This window comes from Sceloporus occidentalis, unplaced genomic scaffold, assembly GCF_023333645.1.
Source record: "Sceloporus occidentalis isolate IW3139 unplaced genomic scaffold, rSceOcc1.0.p SCAF_55, whole genome shotgun sequence".
NCBI classification, from domain to species: Eukaryota; Metazoa; Chordata; class Lepidosauria; order Squamata; family Phrynosomatidae; genus Sceloporus; species Sceloporus occidentalis.
The window spans coordinates 4181574-4201762 of record NW_028317035.1 but is presented as its reverse complement, the minus strand read 5'-3'; the positions used below and the strand labels follow the sequence as shown (position 1 = coordinate 4201762).

General features: G+C 38.7%; 1 protein-coding gene across 1 annotated transcript in view; it reads left to right on the top strand.

Moving 5' to 3' along the window:
• Positions 1-4973: 4973 nt before the first annotated feature.
• The window catches only part of LOC149287947 (SLIT-ROBO Rho GTPase-activating protein 2-like), a 57570-nt gene continuing 42354 nt past the window's right edge, over positions 4974-20189 (top strand). Inside the window, exon 1 of the mRNA XM_089492227.1 lies at positions 4974-5040. Coding sequence (XP_089348353.1) covers positions 4974-5040 — 67 coding nt within the window. The remainder of the gene's footprint in view (positions 5041-20189) is intronic.

Sequence of the window (20189 nt, the reverse complement as noted above, 5' to 3'; positions counted from 1 at the left end):
AGGGTGATGTTCTGTAAACAGGGTCAGTCCGGCTTGGATCAGTCCAATCTTCAAACTAAGTCTTTATATACATTGCTTTGTGCACAGCCATGCTGGTACAGGAAAGGGCCTTCTTCACCCTGGTGCCACAAAGTTGGAAGCATCCATTTGTCTAAAAAAAAATGTCTTTCTGTGCTGTAGACTTATCATTAACTGGAACTAAGGGGTCTCACCTAAGCCCTTAAAAACAACCCTAGACAATTATCCCTCTTCCATCAAAATGTATAGTGTGCATTATGCATGCTTGTAGGTAGCATCCTCCTGGCATTCACCAAACCTAAATGGGACTTTACAGAAAGTGTGATTTATTACCCCAGAGAACATGTTTCCAGTGGTGGTGTTTTACACCATTCCAGCCAACACATTGTGCATAGTGATCCACTGTGTGCAGCTGCTCCGCCATGGAAACCTTTTTTCTGAAGCTCCCAACACACAGTGCTTCTGCTGATGTTACTTCCAGAGGCAGTGAGTGTAGTGGGTTATGCTACAAAAGACAGGTGATTTCTATGCTCTACAGCACTTGGCATCCCCACTCGGTAAGTGTTCATGATATACCGCTTTGTGCATGAGCTTTTACTCCTATGCACTTTCACTTACAGTGGACCAGGTCAGACATTTCATGAACTGACTGTACAACCCTTCTACTGCCAATGTTGGTCTATGGAGATGTGCTTGATTTTATACACCTGTTATCAATGGGCATGTCCAAATACTTTTGGTCATGTAGTGTACATACAGGGGGAGTACCAAATGCTCTCTGATGACCTGTTTGTTAAAAGGACTGTACAAAAAAAAGAGGACATTCATTCAAACTAATTTTCACTTAAAGCAAGGAAAATGGTTCTCTACATTAACAACAATAAAGATGTGGAATTTGATAGCCACAGAGGTTGTGCTATTGAATTCAATAGCTGCTTTTAGATATGGGCTAAATGATTGTTTTAGTAAATAAGACTTACAGGGATATAATAGTATAATTTGACATGAATAGTTATAGTTTGTTGATCCAGTGAGAAATCAGATTTTGAAGTGAAGCACAATGGAAACTGCTTCGATACGGGTTTTTTGTCTTCTTCTGGATCAACAGCAAGGTTGAACTTGATGAACTTGTGTCTTTTTCCAACATACATTACTATGTTACTATAAATACGCCCATGGCCTTTGGCGCACGCCTTCCTGTTTCTAATGCCACTGATGTGGAAAAACAAAAGTCTGGTGAGCTGCCACCTTTCTCTTAGCCATCAGCTTAAAAATGGTCAGCACCCAGCGAATATCCATTGGACAGGACAACACCAAAAAAGAAAGAAATAAACTTGTTTCTCAGGTTTTCCGGAAACTATGGACCTAACGGCTGGTTAAGGCAGTTACAAAATTAAGAAGATTTGTTTTTTTAATGAAATGGCACTATCGGTTTTTGTCACAGATGTATTATTTGCATTGGAACCACACTATATAAATAAATGTACTGTATTTTCTGGGGGTATTTAATAAAATGGTTTCGCTGTGGCATTTTTTAATAATATTACTGGCCGTAAAAAAGAAGAGAGAGTTACGCACTAAACCACAGTTGCGATAATTGTAAAAAACAGGAAGTGAAAATACATTCTCACAGTATGACATGATCTGCAATTTTTTTTTCTGTTTTTCATACCTGCTGTTTAGAGTTTTCCAATTGTTGTAATATAATGAAATAAAAATAAAATTCTTAAATTTTGCTGGCGCGATAAAAATAAAATTCTTAAATTTTGCTGGCACAATAAAAATAATATTTGTTTTTATTCACAAACCGAGCAGATCTACTTGCCAGTCGTTAAAAAATGTTTAAACGGCAAAGGGTAAAATATTATATATATATAATATGTAATGTATCCATGTGAATCTTATATAGATGTAACAAAATAAATAAAATTATATATGTGACATTTTATATTGCTATTATGTTTCAGATCCCCCCCCCCCATATCCTCTGTATAGTGTTTACTGTGTATTTTTTCTCTTTATAAATAGCAATAAAAAATGCTGTATAATGTAAGTCTGCTACTTAGGAGAAGTTGTATTGCTGAAATAACGTTACAACATAACTGAAAGTGGTAGAAGTGGACATCCAGGCCCGAAGGGGTTAAAGTATCAGCCTACCTTGGTTGTCAGCCACTGTCCAGTCGGTACTTCCGCCCTCCAATTGCCCTTACGTATGGTTTGAAACTCCCGCGATAGTCACTTCGCCTTGATTGGCGTCTTTTCATTAATTAAAAACCTTCTAACCAATTACAGCAGTACTTCTCATCCTAGCTCTTTACTATAATAGGCTAGAAGTTACGCTCCGCCTGCCTTTGTGATATATATCAATTATCATTGGCTATTATTGGTGATTGTCAACTTAAACCTACGCCCCAGCCCTTTTTTTCCTCTTAACCACACCTTTTCAGTGACGAGATAACCCGCCTCCTTACTTTTAAGTGTATTATCATTGGCCCTTTTCCATGCTTTCGGGCAACGCCTTTTAGACAACACCCATTGGCTTAACGAGACTTCAATCACCACGCTTGCGTTCTTTCATTGGACCAGCCGAGCGCAGTAGGCGGGATTGAAGTATCCCATAGGGAATTGTAGTTGCAAAAGGAGATCCCTGTCTGTTCTTTTTTATGGTTTGACCGGATTCTGGGTGAGGATGAAAGGAGCAGCTACAGATATTAGAAAAGATCAAGCACCATCGCTATAGTAAGGTAAAAGAAAAGAATCCGTACTGGTTATTACATGATCTCTTATTCATGCGTGTTCATTAAACAAAACCCGAGATTTAATGGGGTGTGTCATATCCCCCTGTGTGTAATGCATCACACATAATGTGAGGGAATGCACAGGGGCGGATGCGAGGGTCCCTTAAGTAAAGACTCGCATCCATGTGCATGCACACTGTAATACCCATAATGGTATGTTTTAAGCATGTTTTTGGGAGGTATTGGTTGGGGATCTGAGTTTCAGTAAACGTGGAGAACAAAAGATCTCCTTTGCAGAGAGACATTTAAAGCCTCATTCATCGTATGATTGATCACATGAATGTGCACACAGACATATTTCCAGTTCGCATTTCGGGCTCTAAATCTCTAAAGTCAGTACAGCGTCTGATTGTCTTACTTTGGATACATGTGCAAAGAAGAGACCAAAGAAGCGCCTGGTGATCTGGGTCACAGATATTCTGGCAGGGTGGATCTCCCCATAGGGAGGGATTCTTATAACAGATAGAGGGAGAGAAAGAGAATCCATCCTTGTAAATTGCGGTCATCATCATCATCCTCCATTGCATTCATCAGGCTGTATCCCAGAAGCTCACATTCCTTTACGTGGAACCCTAAAATGTTAACCCCTTCATCTCTCGTCTTCACTGCTGCTTACAGTCAATTAGCTAATTGCTTGGTTGTGCAGTAACCAATTCCCTCTTTTGTTGTAAATCCCAAAATCCAATTTCCTGTGCTATTATCTGGTCACTGTGCCTTATTGAAGTGGAGAAGGATGGAGGGATTTTCCTTCCTGGATGACCTATCTCTACCCTCCCCCAGCTTTACTCCTACCGTCTGCCAAAAAGCATTTAAAAAAAAAAAAATGTTTTATTCCTTTTGATTCCCCCCCCCCCATCTTTTTTCCATGTGACTGTCCATCCTCCTGCTGGGTCTGGATGTGTCCGTTGCCTTTCTTAAGAATCCAGGGGGGGGGGGTACTACATCTATTTCTGGATCACTAAGGAGGATATTAAATACAGCCCTTCCTGCATGAATTTGCCAGATCTGACAAAAATCCTAACAGCAGGATTCTGTTTTCTTCTGCATTGTTCTCTGTCATACCAGGGTTCACAAAAACACAATATCCACTCATTGTGTGTGTTATTTTATTTTTATTTTAAAGTGGCAACAACACTAAGCGTTTAACACAAAGAAACATCCTTCTGCGGTTTGTGTGCATTAAAGTTGCTTATTATGTATGTATTTTTGTTTGTTTTGGGTGCATTCTGAATATGACATAAGTGTAAAGCAGGGCCCTGTTCACCTAATGTATCGGTTTGTGTTAGTCTGTCAATTCTAGACTTGTCATACCCCTTGAATACATGTATTGTAAGAAGCGCTGCGTAAATTGTTGATGCTGTATAAATAAAAGATAATAAATGAATTGCATAAGGTTATCATATTAAAGAAGATCATAAGCCACCCGCAATCATTTTTCTATGGATGGACTTGTTCTATCCTGCTCTGATCGATTTGTAACACAATACATTTTGGTAAAGGAACAAAATATTTGTATATTATTGTTTCACCTCTTGATACTTCACCTAGTAGTTGGATAACGATGGGTTAGAACCTCCACCCGTGAAGCCATGCACTTGATGCATAAACAGCAGGAGGTGAAGCTCCTTCCCACTTTGACCCCGCACCGTTTAGTGTGAATGCCTCTTGTACAGTGACATTTTTTTGACAATATGCCTATTTTATACACTGTTTTAATATGTTGTCCTGTTGCATTCACAGCCCAGAGAATTCCCCCTCTCCTCCACCTTCTGCTGTTTGATTGTAAGGCTGCATGTGATCATTGGAGGTGGTGGAGAGCACCATGCAGTTCATTTGGGGAAGGACTTAACACTCTGTGCTGTTTAATGTCTGCAATTAAGAGAAGACTTCGAGAGCCAGCGCTGTTGCTCGGGATTTGGTGCAGAGAATAAGCTTAGAAAAACTGCTGCGGCATTGAATCTTTTGGTGCGTGTGTGTGTGCACAGCTGCATATGGTCTGAAAGACCAATAGTACTTCTCACCTCCTTTCTTATACGTCTGACTGTCCCTTAGACACTCCATGGACAGATAAACAGCAGGATCCCTGATAAAAACCCACGGTGATTTGCATCTGCAAGATCTCTTCTTCCTAGGATTGTAGCAGCCAAGCCAGAGACCATGACATCGCCAGCAAAATTTAAGAAGGATAAAGAGATCATCGCGGAGTATGAAACTCAAGTGAAAGGTAATTATTTTTCCCCTTCTTCTCTGTGCATTGCTGTTTTGCTGAGCTGGAGATTTTCAGTGGCTGAATCTGGTGTGTTTTTGATTTAAAGAGCTGTGTTGGATGTGGGTTTGCAGTGAATATTTTTTTTTTTTTTTATTTATTTTTTTTTAATAAAGAAGGGCTGGGCGGTGGTATGTTTGACAGCAGGGCCTGACTGCTTGAAGGGATTTTGTATGCAGTACAAAAAAAATAATTAACCCTTTGCTACAAATAATTCTACATTATTTTGAAATATTTTATATATATATATATAGATATATGCACCACAATATTCTCAACAAATAGTGTGGTACGTTTTCAATAATAATCAAAAACCCCCGAGATGCATTTTGACAATAACGCAATGTTGCATTATAATTTTTCATTAAAAAAAAAAATATATTTTTTTTTTATTTTTCTTTATGTTCTTTTGCTTTTTGTTTCTCATGAGAACTTGTTTTATAGCTTAAAATGTGGGGTGGGTCTTTGTTTCGATAAAGGGTTGGTGGAATTTACAGAAGAAAAGATTGAATCGCAAGCTGTTTGCATTAATACTAGCGCTGCTGCTAAAACAGCATTGTAAATAGTCTGTTTTTGTTCCTTTTTATAAGCATCTGATGTACTTGGGCATCCTAAATGCGCAGGGTGTTTGGAGGTGTGGTTTGAGGACAAGGATGTGTGTTCTAGTTTCTGCCATCAGGACTCGATGGCTTTCCAGTTGTGCATGTGGGTATCATCGAACAGGAGACACGATCACCATCCACCTCCTATAATTTGGGCCGTTCACATAAAACATGACATTCTTAGTCTTTCCTTCAGATTTGGGACTTGGCATTCAACCTAAAGTTATATAAATGTCTTTCTATCCTGATAAAGACAACTTGAATAATACCATAATGTTTCACATAAGTCCCAAGGTAGACCTTAATATAAAGTGTACATAACCTAAATTTATAACTTATTTAGAAAATAATTTCTGCAAAACGCTGCATAGTTTTTATTGAATTGGCTGGTTCCAATTATTTTCTTTGATTCTGTATGCTACGTATAATCCCAAAATATATTAAAAATTCAAAATAATTTATTGCTTATTCTATATGCCCATAAGTCACTGTAAACCAGTATCATGTACAATTTAGCAATTGTCTTTACCTCAGCAATAGTTTCAGTATTTAGAAATCAATTATGTTCCTTTTTTAAGTATTTTCAAAAATATACTTTTTTATGTTTTTGGGGTTTTTTTTTTTTTATCCCTTGTAGTTTTAGTAACACTATTCCTATTGGTCATTCACATGAATATTACACTTCAGATTTATATTCCAGCCAGCATCTTAAAGTATATTTTAAAATATGTATGCATGCGGCTGAGTTACCAAAGCTGCTGTAGCGGGATGATCATTAAAAATTGCAGACCATTAAAACAATCCTTAAATCAGATACTACCAAAGGACAGCTGTACTTTGATGCTTCATGGAAACCTCTAAATCTCCCTGTTCCATGAAGGGATTCCCAGAACCACCTGCTATTTTGTATGCCATCCTTCCAGAAGACTTCAAAGGATCCCATTATTAGAGAGTTTGGTTAATGTGGCTTGCCCAGTTTTACGGAGTCTCCATGCTCATTGCAGTGTTTGGACATCTGGAAGGCATCCCATTACTTTGTGTAACACCTATTAGGTAGACATCCAGATGACTATCGTAAATAGCGTTGTACTTTAGACACTTGTTTTTATATGTCGAACATAATACTATCGGCAAGTATTTTACTCTTACAGAGTTCTCTTTAATCCTACCCAATCATTTTAGATCTATGCAGCTTCAGTGAGAAACCTCTTTATCTTCTTGCCAAAACAATGTCTGAAACAGGGTGACTCCCATTCGGCCATGGATGTGTCAGAATAATAATACACCCAATGTTCGGATGCAACCAGCCCCACCTACAAAAGTCCTAACACTGCACCCCATTCAGGTCTCAAGGTGGGGTTCATGCTGGGGTGCGATAGCGCTAAAATGCTGTATAACACCTTGTGGCTTGGGGGCAGGTTGTAAATATTCGAGTAGGAAAGAAGAGGGTGTTCTTTTTATCTACCCCCCTTATATGTTTCTGTGCTCTATTATGCCACCTCTTAGCTGGCTGCACATTAACAAGCTTTTCTTTTGTGCCTTTTTCTTTCTTTCTGTCTCCTGCCTTAGAACATCTCATCCTCAGATCTCTCTTCTCCCATAATCCAGTCACTGCATCTTTCCAGCTGTGCGGCTCTTACAGGCGCTTCTAAAAAGGACATCATTACCAATAAAAGCATTCAAATTAGGCTTTGGTTTATTTATTTTGGCAGGCTGCCTAAATGGCTATATCCATTCACTACAATCACCACCTCTGTCTTATGCTTCCATTACTACCGTATTTGCTCGATTATAAGACGACCCTGATTATAAGACGACCCCCCAAAATCTGAATATTAACTTAGGAAAAAAAGAAAAAGCCTGAATATAAGACGACCCTAAAGGAAAAAAGTTTTACCAGTAAATGTTAATTCATGTAAACTATTTTTTTTAATAAAAGCTATGATTGAGAAAAATATTTTTTTTGTTTTTATTTCTTGTATTTTCCAACCTGTCCCCCAGTTACGCACATCTGCCCCCAGGCTTGCCACTCCAATATGGCACTGTGGCCCATGATATGCCTTTTAACCCTCTATATGCCACTGTGCCCCATGGTATGCCTTTTGACCCCCTATGTGCCACTCTGCCTCCAGAAATGCCTTATACCCCTATATGCCACTCTGCCTCCAGAAATGCCTTATACCCCTATATCCCATTCTGGCATTTAGGGGGTTAAAATGCATATTATGGGGCAGAGTGGCATATAGGGAGGTATAAGGCATTTCAGGAGGCAGAGTGGCATTAAGGGAGTTAAAAGGCATTGTATAGAGCACTCTGCCTCCAGAAATGCCTTATACCCCTATATGCCACTCTGGCATTTAGGGGGTTAAAATGGATATTATGGGGCAGAGTGGCATATAGGTGTATAAGGCATTTCAGGAGGCAGAGTGCTCTATTAAATGCCCCCTTAACGCCACTCCAGAAATGCCCTATGCCCCCATTTAACACACACACACACACACACCCTATACCCCCATTTAACTAACACACACACACACACACTCTCCCCTCCCCTCCCCTCTCAGCCCTCTCTTACCGGTGCTTCCAGCCGGGGCAGCGGGTTGACGTCGCCTTCTGCTGCAGCCGGAAGGAGGTGGAGTTGGCAGCGGGGGTTTGTCTGCGTCCGTCGCGTATACTTTCCCCGGCTGTCAGAGATCAGAGTTCCCCGCACCGGTGCGGGGAACGCTGATCTCTGACAGTCGGGGAAGGTTTGCGCGACGGACGCAGACAACCCCCGCTGCTAGCCACACCTCCTTCCGGCTGCAGCGGACGTTGTCTACGCGGATCGCGTAGACGTCAACCCGCTGCCCCGGCAATACAGCAGGAAGCACCGGTAAGTGTGTGTATGATGGGGGGGTGAGACAGGAGGATCCAGGTCCCCTGCAGCGGTGCGGGGGATCTGGATCTTAGTCTCCTAATCAGACTCTATTTGAGGTCTGATTAGAAGACGACCCCGATTAGAAGACGAGGGGTATTTTTCAGAGCATTTGCTCTGAAAAAAACCTCGTCTTATAATCGAGCAAATACGGTATTTTTCAAACTGCTGCCTTATTGGGATCCAATCCTTAACCCTTTGTTGTCAGAGCATCTTACAGTGACTCCTTATTTGAAGCAAGAAATAGGGTTCATATATATCGGTACTGTGCAAATGTTTTCAAAAATAGACATGTTAATAATAGTTTTATTTTTATTATTTAACAAAATGCAAAGTGAGTGCACAGAAGAAAAATCTTAATCATATCAACATTTGGCGTGACCACCCTTTACCTTCAAAACAGCATCAATTCTTCTAAGTACACTTGCACAATGTCTGTGATTCTGTAGGCATATAGTTTGGCATAATTGTTTAATCATACACCTAACAGGTTCCCATGATCAATTTAATACGTAGATTAAAACACAATCATTAATTGTACAGCGCTTCCGAATATGATGGCACTATATAAAACAATAATAGCTGTGAGGAACACCCAAGCTCACTAACAAGGGGAGGTTGCTGAAGACCATCTAATGTCAGAAGTCATACGCAATGGCAAGACTGAGCACTGCAACAAGATATGTTGAAGTCTTACTGCATCAGCAAGGTATTACAAGGCAGACTGGAGTGTCCAGATGTTCTAAGCTCTTTTGATGACAGATGACATCCAGCAGTGCCATCAGCTTAGCATTGGCAGAAAACAGTGAGACCCTGGTACACCCAGGTCAGAAGTGGTCTTCATGGAAGACTTGCGGCCAAAAAGCCATACCTCTGACGTGGAAACAAGGCTAAGCGACTCAACTATTCTTGAAAACACAGGAACTGGGGTGCAGAAAACTGGGAGCAAGTGTTCTAGACTGAGTCATCATTTTAAATATTTGTCCTTACAAGTTTGTGGCTGCATTTCTGCAAATGGAGTTGGGGATTTTGTCAACATTAATGGTCTCCTCAGTTCTGAGAAGTACAGGCAAATAATTAACCATCATGCAATACCCTCAAGGAGCCATCTGATCAGCCCCAAATGTATTCTGCGTCATGAACCCAGTATAAAGAAGAAGAAAGAGTCCTGGGATATTACCCCCACAGAGCCATGATCTAAACATCATCGTGTCTGTCAGGGATAACACAAAGAGAAAGAAGGCTAAATCCACAGAAGAGCTGTAGTTTGTTTTCCCAAGATCTTTGGAACAACCTACCTGCTGAGTTCCTTAAACTGTCTACAAGTGTACCTAGAAGAATTGATGTTTTGAAGGCAATGAGTTGGTCACACCAGATTTTGATTTGATTTAGACCTTGCTTCTGTTCATTCACTTTGCATTTTGTTAAATGATAAAAAGTAAGCTAGTAACATGTCTATTTTTGAAAGCATTCAAAACTTCCACATTTTTTTTTATTTTACACCTACCTAAACCTTTTGCACAGTACTGTGTGTAGTAGCATTATTCAACACATCCACATCTACCAGACAAGCCAGAAGGCTTGTTTTTTCCTCAGGAATCCCATGGTGCTGCCACAACCACAAGTAATTCTGGGTGGGCGAATGCAAATACGTTTGTGTGTGTGATTATTTATATATATATATATATATATATATATATATCCTTATTTTAACATTAGTGGGAACATCTGCTGTGTTTCTGAAGGTATGACTCACTCCAATAAGTGGAAGTCACTGGGATTTGCTCATACATCTTTTAAGCATAACTACCTAGGTGATAGCATTTCCTCTCACAGGAGTTGGATACATATGGGATCCAAGCTAAAATGTTTACAAGTCAGCATTATGAAGTAACCAGTTCGTATGAGTGTACTGCCACCGTTATTGTGTCACGCTAACAACCTTTCTACATAGTGTTCCCCTCCACTTTATTAGCACAAAAAATATAATTGGAGCATAAACTGTATACTAAATATCAGTAATATCATTATAAAATAGTTACCCAATGAAAATATACAATGCCAAATTACCAAGAAAAAAAATAAAAAAAAAAATAAAAAAAAAAATTAAAATATATATATATATATATATATATATATATATATATATAAAATCTGTTTCTTATGTATTTGTTAGTTTAAAAATAATTAATGACTACTCCTTGAGGATTTTTTTTTTTTTTTTAGATATTTACTGTGGGGGAGGGAACCCTAATGTGTTTAAACTTTTTTTTTTTTTTTTTTTCTGGCATTTTGTTTCAGTGAGCCTGTAAGCTGACTCTTCATCAAAGACCATTTGAGTACTCAGTAGGGGGGCACAGAATAGCCATTAACCTCTCCCAGACAACTGTCTGAAGAATACTTGCTCCCTAGGTTCAGCTCTGCTTCTGTTATTTCTGTGAGAATAGGATTATTGAACCAGGGACCCTGTCCAATTATTAGTTCTCTTTCTGCGATATGATACATTATTTAAAACAAACAAAAAAACAAACTCCATTCATTATTCTCTGGTATACATTACCAATGCATAATTTTTTTATTTTTTTTTGACATACTGTCAACTTATTGTTTAAAGAGTGACTTTTTCTTTTCAAAAGTGAGGTTATGTGTGCATGTGGAGGTTTTTGTCTATAGACGATATAAAATAGTCTACAGCATATCACAAGGAACTTATAATAAAGGTCCTCCTTATCTTACTACAGACAAAGAGGCCAGGTTTGTGAAAGTTATGTTGTAAAATATTGAATCACTCCTGTGAGCTGGTGGTGGGGGGCGTTGTTTGCCATTGTTTATGAGAAGGTGGCTCGCTAGTGGCTTGTAACTTGTATGTTGGATTAAAGGTTATCCTTGTAGCCCTGGGCTACCCTAAGCAATATAAATTAGACTATAGGGTAGGAGGTTGCTATGGAGATGTCTTGGTGTACAGACCTCTATTGTCTTTGCCCTTGTGACAGCTGTTGACCTTCAGTTGAAGAAAGGTCAGAAAGTCAATGACCAGTTTGGTGTGGAAGGGGGTTTGATAAGTTTGTAGCACTGGTGTGTAAGGGAGCACAGTACACAATATTGATCAAGATCTGTGACAATGCTGTTCACCACTAACATGTATTGCTCTGCATTTGGCACACAAGGATCCCTAGTTCTCCAAATGCACGCAGAGTGGTCCGCAGCGTAACGCTAGTCTATTGTCGAAGGAAAATAGTTAAGGAGTTGTTGGGCCTCTTGCCCAGCTGCTTGATGAATTAAGGTCTCTGATTAAACAGGAGGCCGCGTGCCCAGGATCCGACAGGAATGTGCCTTGTATTTTACCAGCATTCCTACAGTATTGCAAAGTTGCCATGGGCTATTCATACATGTATTAACTATGTTTGTAACCTGGCAACAATACCTGGTATATATCTATCAATGGCAAATAAGTCAAGATTGATTCCTCCGGTTTTAAAAAGGAGGCCACTGTAATAGTCTTCTGATGTGCTTAATTGTCTTTATGGTGGTTTTTAATTTGTTGTGTTTTTAGTATGGTCTTTAGTACAAAACACTAAAAACAGTTCTCTTTAACTGGTCAGCATCTGCATTATCATCCGAGCTGGACAAATATTTAATAGGTGCCAATTTATTTTTCGGGGGAGCTGTTAGAATGGGTGTAGGAGTTGGAGACCTCCCTGATGTCAATCCTAGTTTTATATACCTTAACATTTTACTACGGCTCATGGGGACGCTTGTTGCATAATTCTTCTTCTGTCCAGCTCCCATTGCGTGCTCTCTCAATATATTCTCTGTCCATTTTCTTTATTTATTTCCCTTCTCGCATATCTTCTGATATTTGAGGTCTTCCTTCTCTTGTTTTTACTGCTTGTTGTTCTGCTCCCTCCTCTTCCTATCACACTGTCATGTTTCTGGGTTACATCCCCTTTGCCTTCTGGCATGTTTATGTTGGCAGGACACTCAGATGGAACCGAGCCTGGTGATCCCTTCTGCCCACACCCTCCTACTGTAGGATTTCTCCTGCCTAAATATTTTTATCACACAAGCCTAGAATCCTGTTCTTGCCGTGATTGTGCAAGCAGTTAAAGCTTTAGCTGGACGTTTAATTCCCAAGAATGTAGAACGACAAGTGGTGTTATGTTTTCTGGTATTTCAGCCAATATTTGTGTTTAAGAAAATAAGTAAATAAAAAAAGAAAAGAAAACTTGATGTTCCTGTAGATATGTAAACAACCATGCATGACTGTTTGACCTATGTTTGCTAATGATAAGTTTGCTTAAAGATAGGTTTTTGTAGTAATTGAGCTTAACTGACAAAGGGAAGACAAAGATTAGAGAAAAAAGGGAGGAGTCTGAACACAAACTAAGGAATTAGTTTTTGATGTGTTTTTTTATTTTTTTTTTGCACCAGGTCTTGGTTTAAGGTAGTTTAAGTGAAAATTAAGCCTTATTTTTTGTGAATTCTGCAAATATTTTTGTGCGTATTCAATAACATTGAGGTCAACCTTTTTTTTTTTTTTTTTTTTTTTTTTTTTTTCATTTTGTCTTCTGTTTGCTAGAGATGAAATCCCTAATCCCTTTCTGTTCTTCATAGCTCGCTGACAGTTGATTTCTTCGAAAATAACCCTTGATATGTATACACACACACTATTACAAAATCATTTGGAAGGAAAGCAAAAGGGATCACGGAACAGAAATTTTGGGTTGAAAGTTATCTGGACTTTATAACCTGTTGGACAGTTACCCTTTAAACGAGTGAAGTGCCCTAAAAATGTATGTAACATAAATCCAGCAATGATGGTGATAAAAGGCCAGGGGGTTTTGCAAAAGCATATATACATATGTTTACCCAGGTTTATTTTCTCTAAACACATTGATTGTGCAGCGTGAATTAGCATTTATATAAAGACCTTCATAGTAAGAGTGCTTTCGGTTAAGATCACCAAGGGAGAAACCACGTTGCTGCTCTACTTCCTTCCAAGTTTTACTGCTACCTGTAACATGTATAGTTAATGAGCCGCTTCTAGCAGGTCAAGAAAACTTGTGTATCTAAATGTTTGTCAATGTGGAAGTTCTGTTTTGGTGTGGTGATACGAGTGTGTGTGTGTGTGATGAGCAAAAATGAATAGTATTTAGAAAAGAATCCACATGCATAATACACATTTTTTTCTACAATGCACTTTAGAGATATGCTCTTTTACGCAGCACATCAGTCTTGCGCAGTGAATCCATTTGGCCATGTGTGCTGGTAATACTGCGTTGGTGGATTTGCAGTGTCGGCACCTCCTGCCAAGTGTAACTACGAAACAAGCCAATGTGTTTTGCCTCATTTCGTGTGCTCTGCAGTTCTTTTATTGTCAGATGACAATAGCAGGGCTGAAACACCAAGTACAGTAATGTGATATTTCCTTTTGCATTATTTAGGACCTTTCAATTTATCCTTGTATTTTTTATTTTTTTTTAATTTTGTCTAATTTTCTTAATTCACATAATCTTCACGTTATGTGTATCTTTTTGTAAAGACCATGTAGTCTGTGGATAACGCCCCATGCAATGTTTGGGCTTTTTCATTGTGTTCAGTGACCCGTCCAATCTGTCCTTCAGGTCCTATACCTCCTGCTGCTGAAGGACAATAATGTATTTCACAAGGCAGAGGAATCTGTTTCTGTTTCTCTGTGTCATTCCAGGTTGTAAAGCACAAAACTGCTGTTTGTAATCCTGTCAATCTTTGCAATAAAACGTGTCATGTTTATAAAAAAAAAAACAAAAAAAAAAACTACTTGGTATCATTAAACAATTTAATTTTTTAATGTTTATCTACAATTGTAGAGAACATTTATACTCTGTGTGTGTGTGTGTGTGTGTGTATATATATATATATATAATTACATTGTGTGTAATAATATAATATGCAGGAGGCTGCTTTGTCCTAATATGTAATTTAGGACAGCTTAATTCGATAATCCTTGACATTTTGCTTTTATAACTCGGTCTGCACCCTGAATCAAACTTGTACGAACCCCGTGCCCCTTTAATTTCAGTGGCATTCCAGTTTCACAAACTGTCCAAATCTTTTCAACCTAAAAGTCTTTTATTTGAAAATGTCCTCGCTTGGACCACCGGTTTAAAGGTAACTAATAGTTAAGTATGCTGTAGTCTTAAAAGCCCAAATACTTATTTAAAGTCTACAGCATACTTAACTATTAGTTACCTTTAAACCGGTGGTCCAAGCGAGGACATTTTCAAATAAAATAATTGCTCCTCGTGGAATAACATTACTTGATGTTGCTGGTTCAATGTCATTAATGTATCTGGGCGCAGCGTGAGCCTAAAATATTCTATTAAGCGACTATGGAATTTCTTTTAATGTAGATTTTAGATTTAAAATACCACAATTTTTTTCATGCATCTAATATTGTAAGCTTACAATAGCAGGGCCTATTTTATGTTTTGATTTAGTTTCACTACACTTAATGTCTACACACTCCTATACTGTGTATGTGTTTCCCTCCCCCATCAGCCTATTTAGCATTTTATTCCTTGGGTCACTCCCAATCTATGCTATCGTCTAATAAGAGACAGAGGTGCAGCAGGCTTGTTATCAGCGCTGGTACCCAGTAAGTGTAAATGTTGCCATGACAACTCCCTTGTGCTGTGAAGATGCTTGCTGGCTGGGGCTGCAAGCACCTCTCTGCGATGCAGCAGGCACCACCCATGTGAATGCACAACTTGCTTGGAGTAGCAGAGAGGAGTGCTTATTTCTCCCCTCCCCCTGCAGTAACAACACATTGAGGAAGAGTCTTTAGATATAATGTAGAACACATCCATTCATAAGCTATAGCGCTGAGAACCCACAATTCCTAATATTAGTTGTCACAACTGCTACGTTCCTTTTTTATGAGCTGGTCAATGGTAGATCAAAGTTGGCAGGCTTGGCTTAATATATATATATATATATATATATATATATATATATATATATATATATATATATATATCTCATTATTTTTTTATTTTTTTGTTTAAAGCAGGTTATAGTGAGAAATCAATTAAATATTGTATTGATAATGGTTTACTTAAGCAGTTTAATAACCTTTTGTGAAGGGTTTACAAACTAACCTAAAATCTGGCGTCTAATAGCAATTTGTTGCCATCTGTACTAAACAATTTCTGTTGTCTACATCAATAGTCCTGATGGGTTTTGCATTAAAAAGTCCTTGCCAATGTACATGCTTGTTCTTTGGCAAATGCTATGTTATACAGCATTGCAGTGTCTACTTAGATGTTCTCATCTCATAATATTTAGTACAACATTATTTCTTCTGCTTGCTTCATGCCCTTTGTTGGAAATCTAGCCAATCTGTAGCTCCACTATCCTGTGATTCAATTGTAAAATTAGTGTGGGCTCTGTGCCAAGTAGCAGAAATGCTTACCAAAGTACTGTTTACAGTGTGCCTTTTTATTTCAAAGGAGATGAAGCAGGAGAGAGTGGAACACTGACAGTAAATATTTAGAGGACATAGTTTGGGTCAATGGACGTTGTTTCGTTGGACTGCAGTGAAATGTATGTTTGGAAGGCAGGAAGGCACGAGAGAGACTGGTGGACGTCTATATGTATTAAAACTGTTTGTTTTCTGTACTACTAGGAGTGAAGTTCCCAATCCTCTATACGCCACTCTGCCTCCTCAAATGCCTTATACCTCCCTATATGCTGCAGTTATGAACAGGCTTGGACTGCTCATCTGGGACACTGGCCAGATGCCCGGTGAGCCACTGGCCATCAACTGATGTAGATAAGGTGGTGCAGTGTGTGGCCACGCATATATAGCCGCCAGCCCAGTGCCTCCTCATGATTGCCAGTTCAGCCCTGGTTACAGTGTAAAGTTGAGACTCCATTTAATTCATTGTGAAGATAAACAACCTCCATTCCTTTTTCCAAAAAGCTTTTTCTAATAGGCAACAGCCTATCCGTTCCTCTGTGAAATGTCATGCAACTTTTAAGTGTTTGCAGCTGAAATCATGAAGAGTTTGGTCATTCGCTAGTGCGAAGACAGGAGGCTTCTGATCACTCGGTGAGAAATTAGAAGCCCTGCAGGAATCGATGCATGGAGCAAGTAGTCTAATAGGGCAGCCTGTTTTTTATTATTGTTTTAGGAATTTCATATATAAAGAATTCATTATTTGACTTTACTGTATACGTGACAGTATTTCAAATGAAAATTTTGAATTGAAAGAGGGACTGAGGATTCAAAATAGGTAATACCAGTGTACCACATATTTATGCCATTAATCACTTGATTTTTAAAAGACCAATAGTATAATCTATTATGACACTCCTTTGTCCCTATAGCTTTGCTTGAGGCCTCATACAGCTGTCTAATTTTTTAAATTGGAATATTTTAGATTCTAAGAGAGCAGCCCTGGAGCAGCACATGTCTCCTAAAAGCTAGGAAGCCTTCAATATTTCTAGAACTATTTTCATTATCTCTCTTGCTGTCACTTTGTTGAGTTTCCTGCCCAGAGTGGCAGCAGATGGTGGTGGAAATGACCGTGTGCCAGACTGTACGCACAGCACCCTTCCCCTTCCTTCCAAATCCGTCCCCCACCACCTCCCTGATATACAGAACAACACCGGTTTATGCACCACTCCTCCCCTTGCTGCCATTGCAGTCTGAAAGCAAATGACCTTTTGGGAAAATAACACTTATTATGTTCACTGCTAATGCTTTCAAATGCTGCGTTAAGGAAATCAGGCATATGATTTAACAATTCTTAAAATGGAGAGAAACATATAGATAAACATTCATAGAATTCATCTGTTTAACATTTTTGGTGTACCGCATGTCAGCATTATGTGATGCCCTTTTAATACGGACATTAACTATATTTAGGATTTGAATGCATTTAAATTGATATCTTATATTAAAAATGTTATAGTAAAGATTGATTGCCTTCATAAAATGTGTAGTGTTTTGTGTAGGCTTCAACTGAGATATGTTGAGTGTTCAGTGATGTTAGTTATTACAGAATTAAGACAACTATGTAATAATTGTTCTTCTATTACTATATATTTGCACTAGAAAAACAAGATGGGTGCCCCGTGATTTTTTTAAAAAAAATAAATTTTTATAGTTTCCGGGACACAAAAAAAAATTTCAAAATTCATTTGCCTGAGCCAAGGTTCTTGATAAAATGGCAAAAAAAAAATTTGGTAGTTGGACACCCAGCTTTAATGCATTATGTTTCAGATTTATCTTGCCGGAGAGCTGAAAGAATTAGTTTTGCTCTCTGACCCTCACCTGACTTTGTCAGGTGTTACCCTGCTCTGCCTGAAAGATTTGCCCTCAGGACAGAAATGTCTAGAGGTCATGGCAAGGACAGCAAAAAATGTTGGTTGGTGAAACTACTCATCTGGGCAACGAAGGGAATGAAAAATCATAATCCACATACACTACAGGCTAAGTTAATACAAGCACAGTCCAGACATCATATGCCTCTTATTGCATATGAGCTGAGAAGTAAATTTATGTTGTCTCCCTTGCAAATGCATTGGGGGATAAGGCTGAATACACCCATATGGATTTCGCGCTTTTCCCCACCCCCAGCTATTGTCCATGGAGGGTATGTGTTCAGCTGTGTGTTCAACACATCTCCTGGCACACCGGATACCCCAATCGGCTCCAGTGCTGGCTTGGGGAACATTTGCTTCAATGGGGTGGCTTTCTTGCCACATTTTTGAAGAAGTACTCCATTCATATGCTGTTTTGGTTAAATTACATGGGACATTGAACTGTCCCTTACCTATTTGATACCTGAGCTTAGTCCATCCTTCATAGATACTGGATACCAAAGGCGCATTTCCTAGTCATGGATCCCACATACTTAACTTTATGAGACCTTAAATGTATGCAATGTAGCAACGCCATCCTTCTTCAAGCCGCACAAACCAGTGTAAGTTATTTTACAATCCCATATACACAACCCTAAAACTCTTAGGTTAAGTGACGGCATACAGAGGAAGATGTGTGGGCCCCTACTCCCAGTCTGTGTTCCATGGCATGTAGCAGAAGCCGTCAAGTATTCTATTCGGTTTTAAAGGGACACTCCAGCACCTTTACATTTTTGTGTGACCCATTTGGCAAATGCATTTGGCTTTTCCCCACCTCCTAGCCAAATGCACTGCAGGAGATGCATTCGCTATCCTATAATGAGACTGTGTATTTCAGTTGTAAGAAAGGCTGAGTTGTTTCTCCATAATGCGTACTAATGATTGAATGGAATTCTTCTTTGATAAAATCAGTGTATCCATATGTATGTGTTTTGGTCCTACTAATGATCAATATAAATTGCAGTACTTAACATAAATTGTTCTACTGTTGTCTGTAGTAACTGCCTAAGCAAGCATATTTCAGTGTGATTTAAGGACGTCGTATAAGGCTTTATTGGGCATATCATCATACCACAGACCTAACGTTTCAATATGAAGATTTCTTTCCATTACTTTTCTAGGGCATATACAGAACGAGTTGATGATGTCTGAGCTTGGAATGCATGAGTGGTTTCATGTGTTTGCTTATGTCATTTGTGGTCTAAACATTTTTTTTCCCCAATTTCATTTGTTTATTTAAATCCTTAGCCGCTAATCCAGAGCCACTAATAAAAAAAAAAAAATACATCAGTTTTTCTGTGAATGTGACTGTAAAATCAATTGTCAAATAACCAGCCCCTAGCTAATTGTTTTATGGGTCATTTCCCCACAGAATAGTCCTTTGGGACACATAGGGAATCCCCCTGCCTCCTGGCACAGATTGAAGTTGGGATTGGAGGAAAGGTCAGCACTTCACCTCACAGCAAGCATTAACTATTTCACATGCTGTTGAGAACAAGGCTAGAGGTTTCCTAGGTTAGAGGCTGTGTCCATCATCTGGAGAGTCTGGTGGGGTGTGTTTTCTGCTCATGTAGACGCTCACAACACCTTAATTGTTCTGGTCGTGTTAGTATTCTGCATCAGTGTATCCTTATATTTCTAGAAATGTATAGAATTTAGAATAGCAGGCATGGATTTACATAATAAATGTACTTTAGGTTAAAGTGGATATCAAAGGGGATCAGTCAATTGTGTGTATGTATAGAGTAGAGGTTGTAGCCGTATTAGTCCAGTGGTGTCAATATCAAATAACAGATGAAATAAGTATCTTGTAACAATAGCTTTTTTTTTTTTTATTGGACTAACAGAATTTTGGAATGACAAGCTTTTGGGAGCTCTTCTACCTTTTTCAAGTCTAAAACATTTCTGAGCCCGTATTTGCTCAATTATAAGATGACCCCTTAAAATTTGAATATTAATTCAGGAAAAAAGCCTGAAAATAAGACTACCCTATAAGAAAAGTTTTACTAGTAAATATTCACATGTAAACTATTTTTTTCATATTTAATAAAAACTATGATTGAAAAAATGATTTTTTTGTTTTTATTTGCCACTCTGCCCCAGTTATGCACATCTGCTCCCCGGATATGACTTATATACCACTCTGCCCTCCAGAAATGCCTTATACCCCCCTATATGCCACT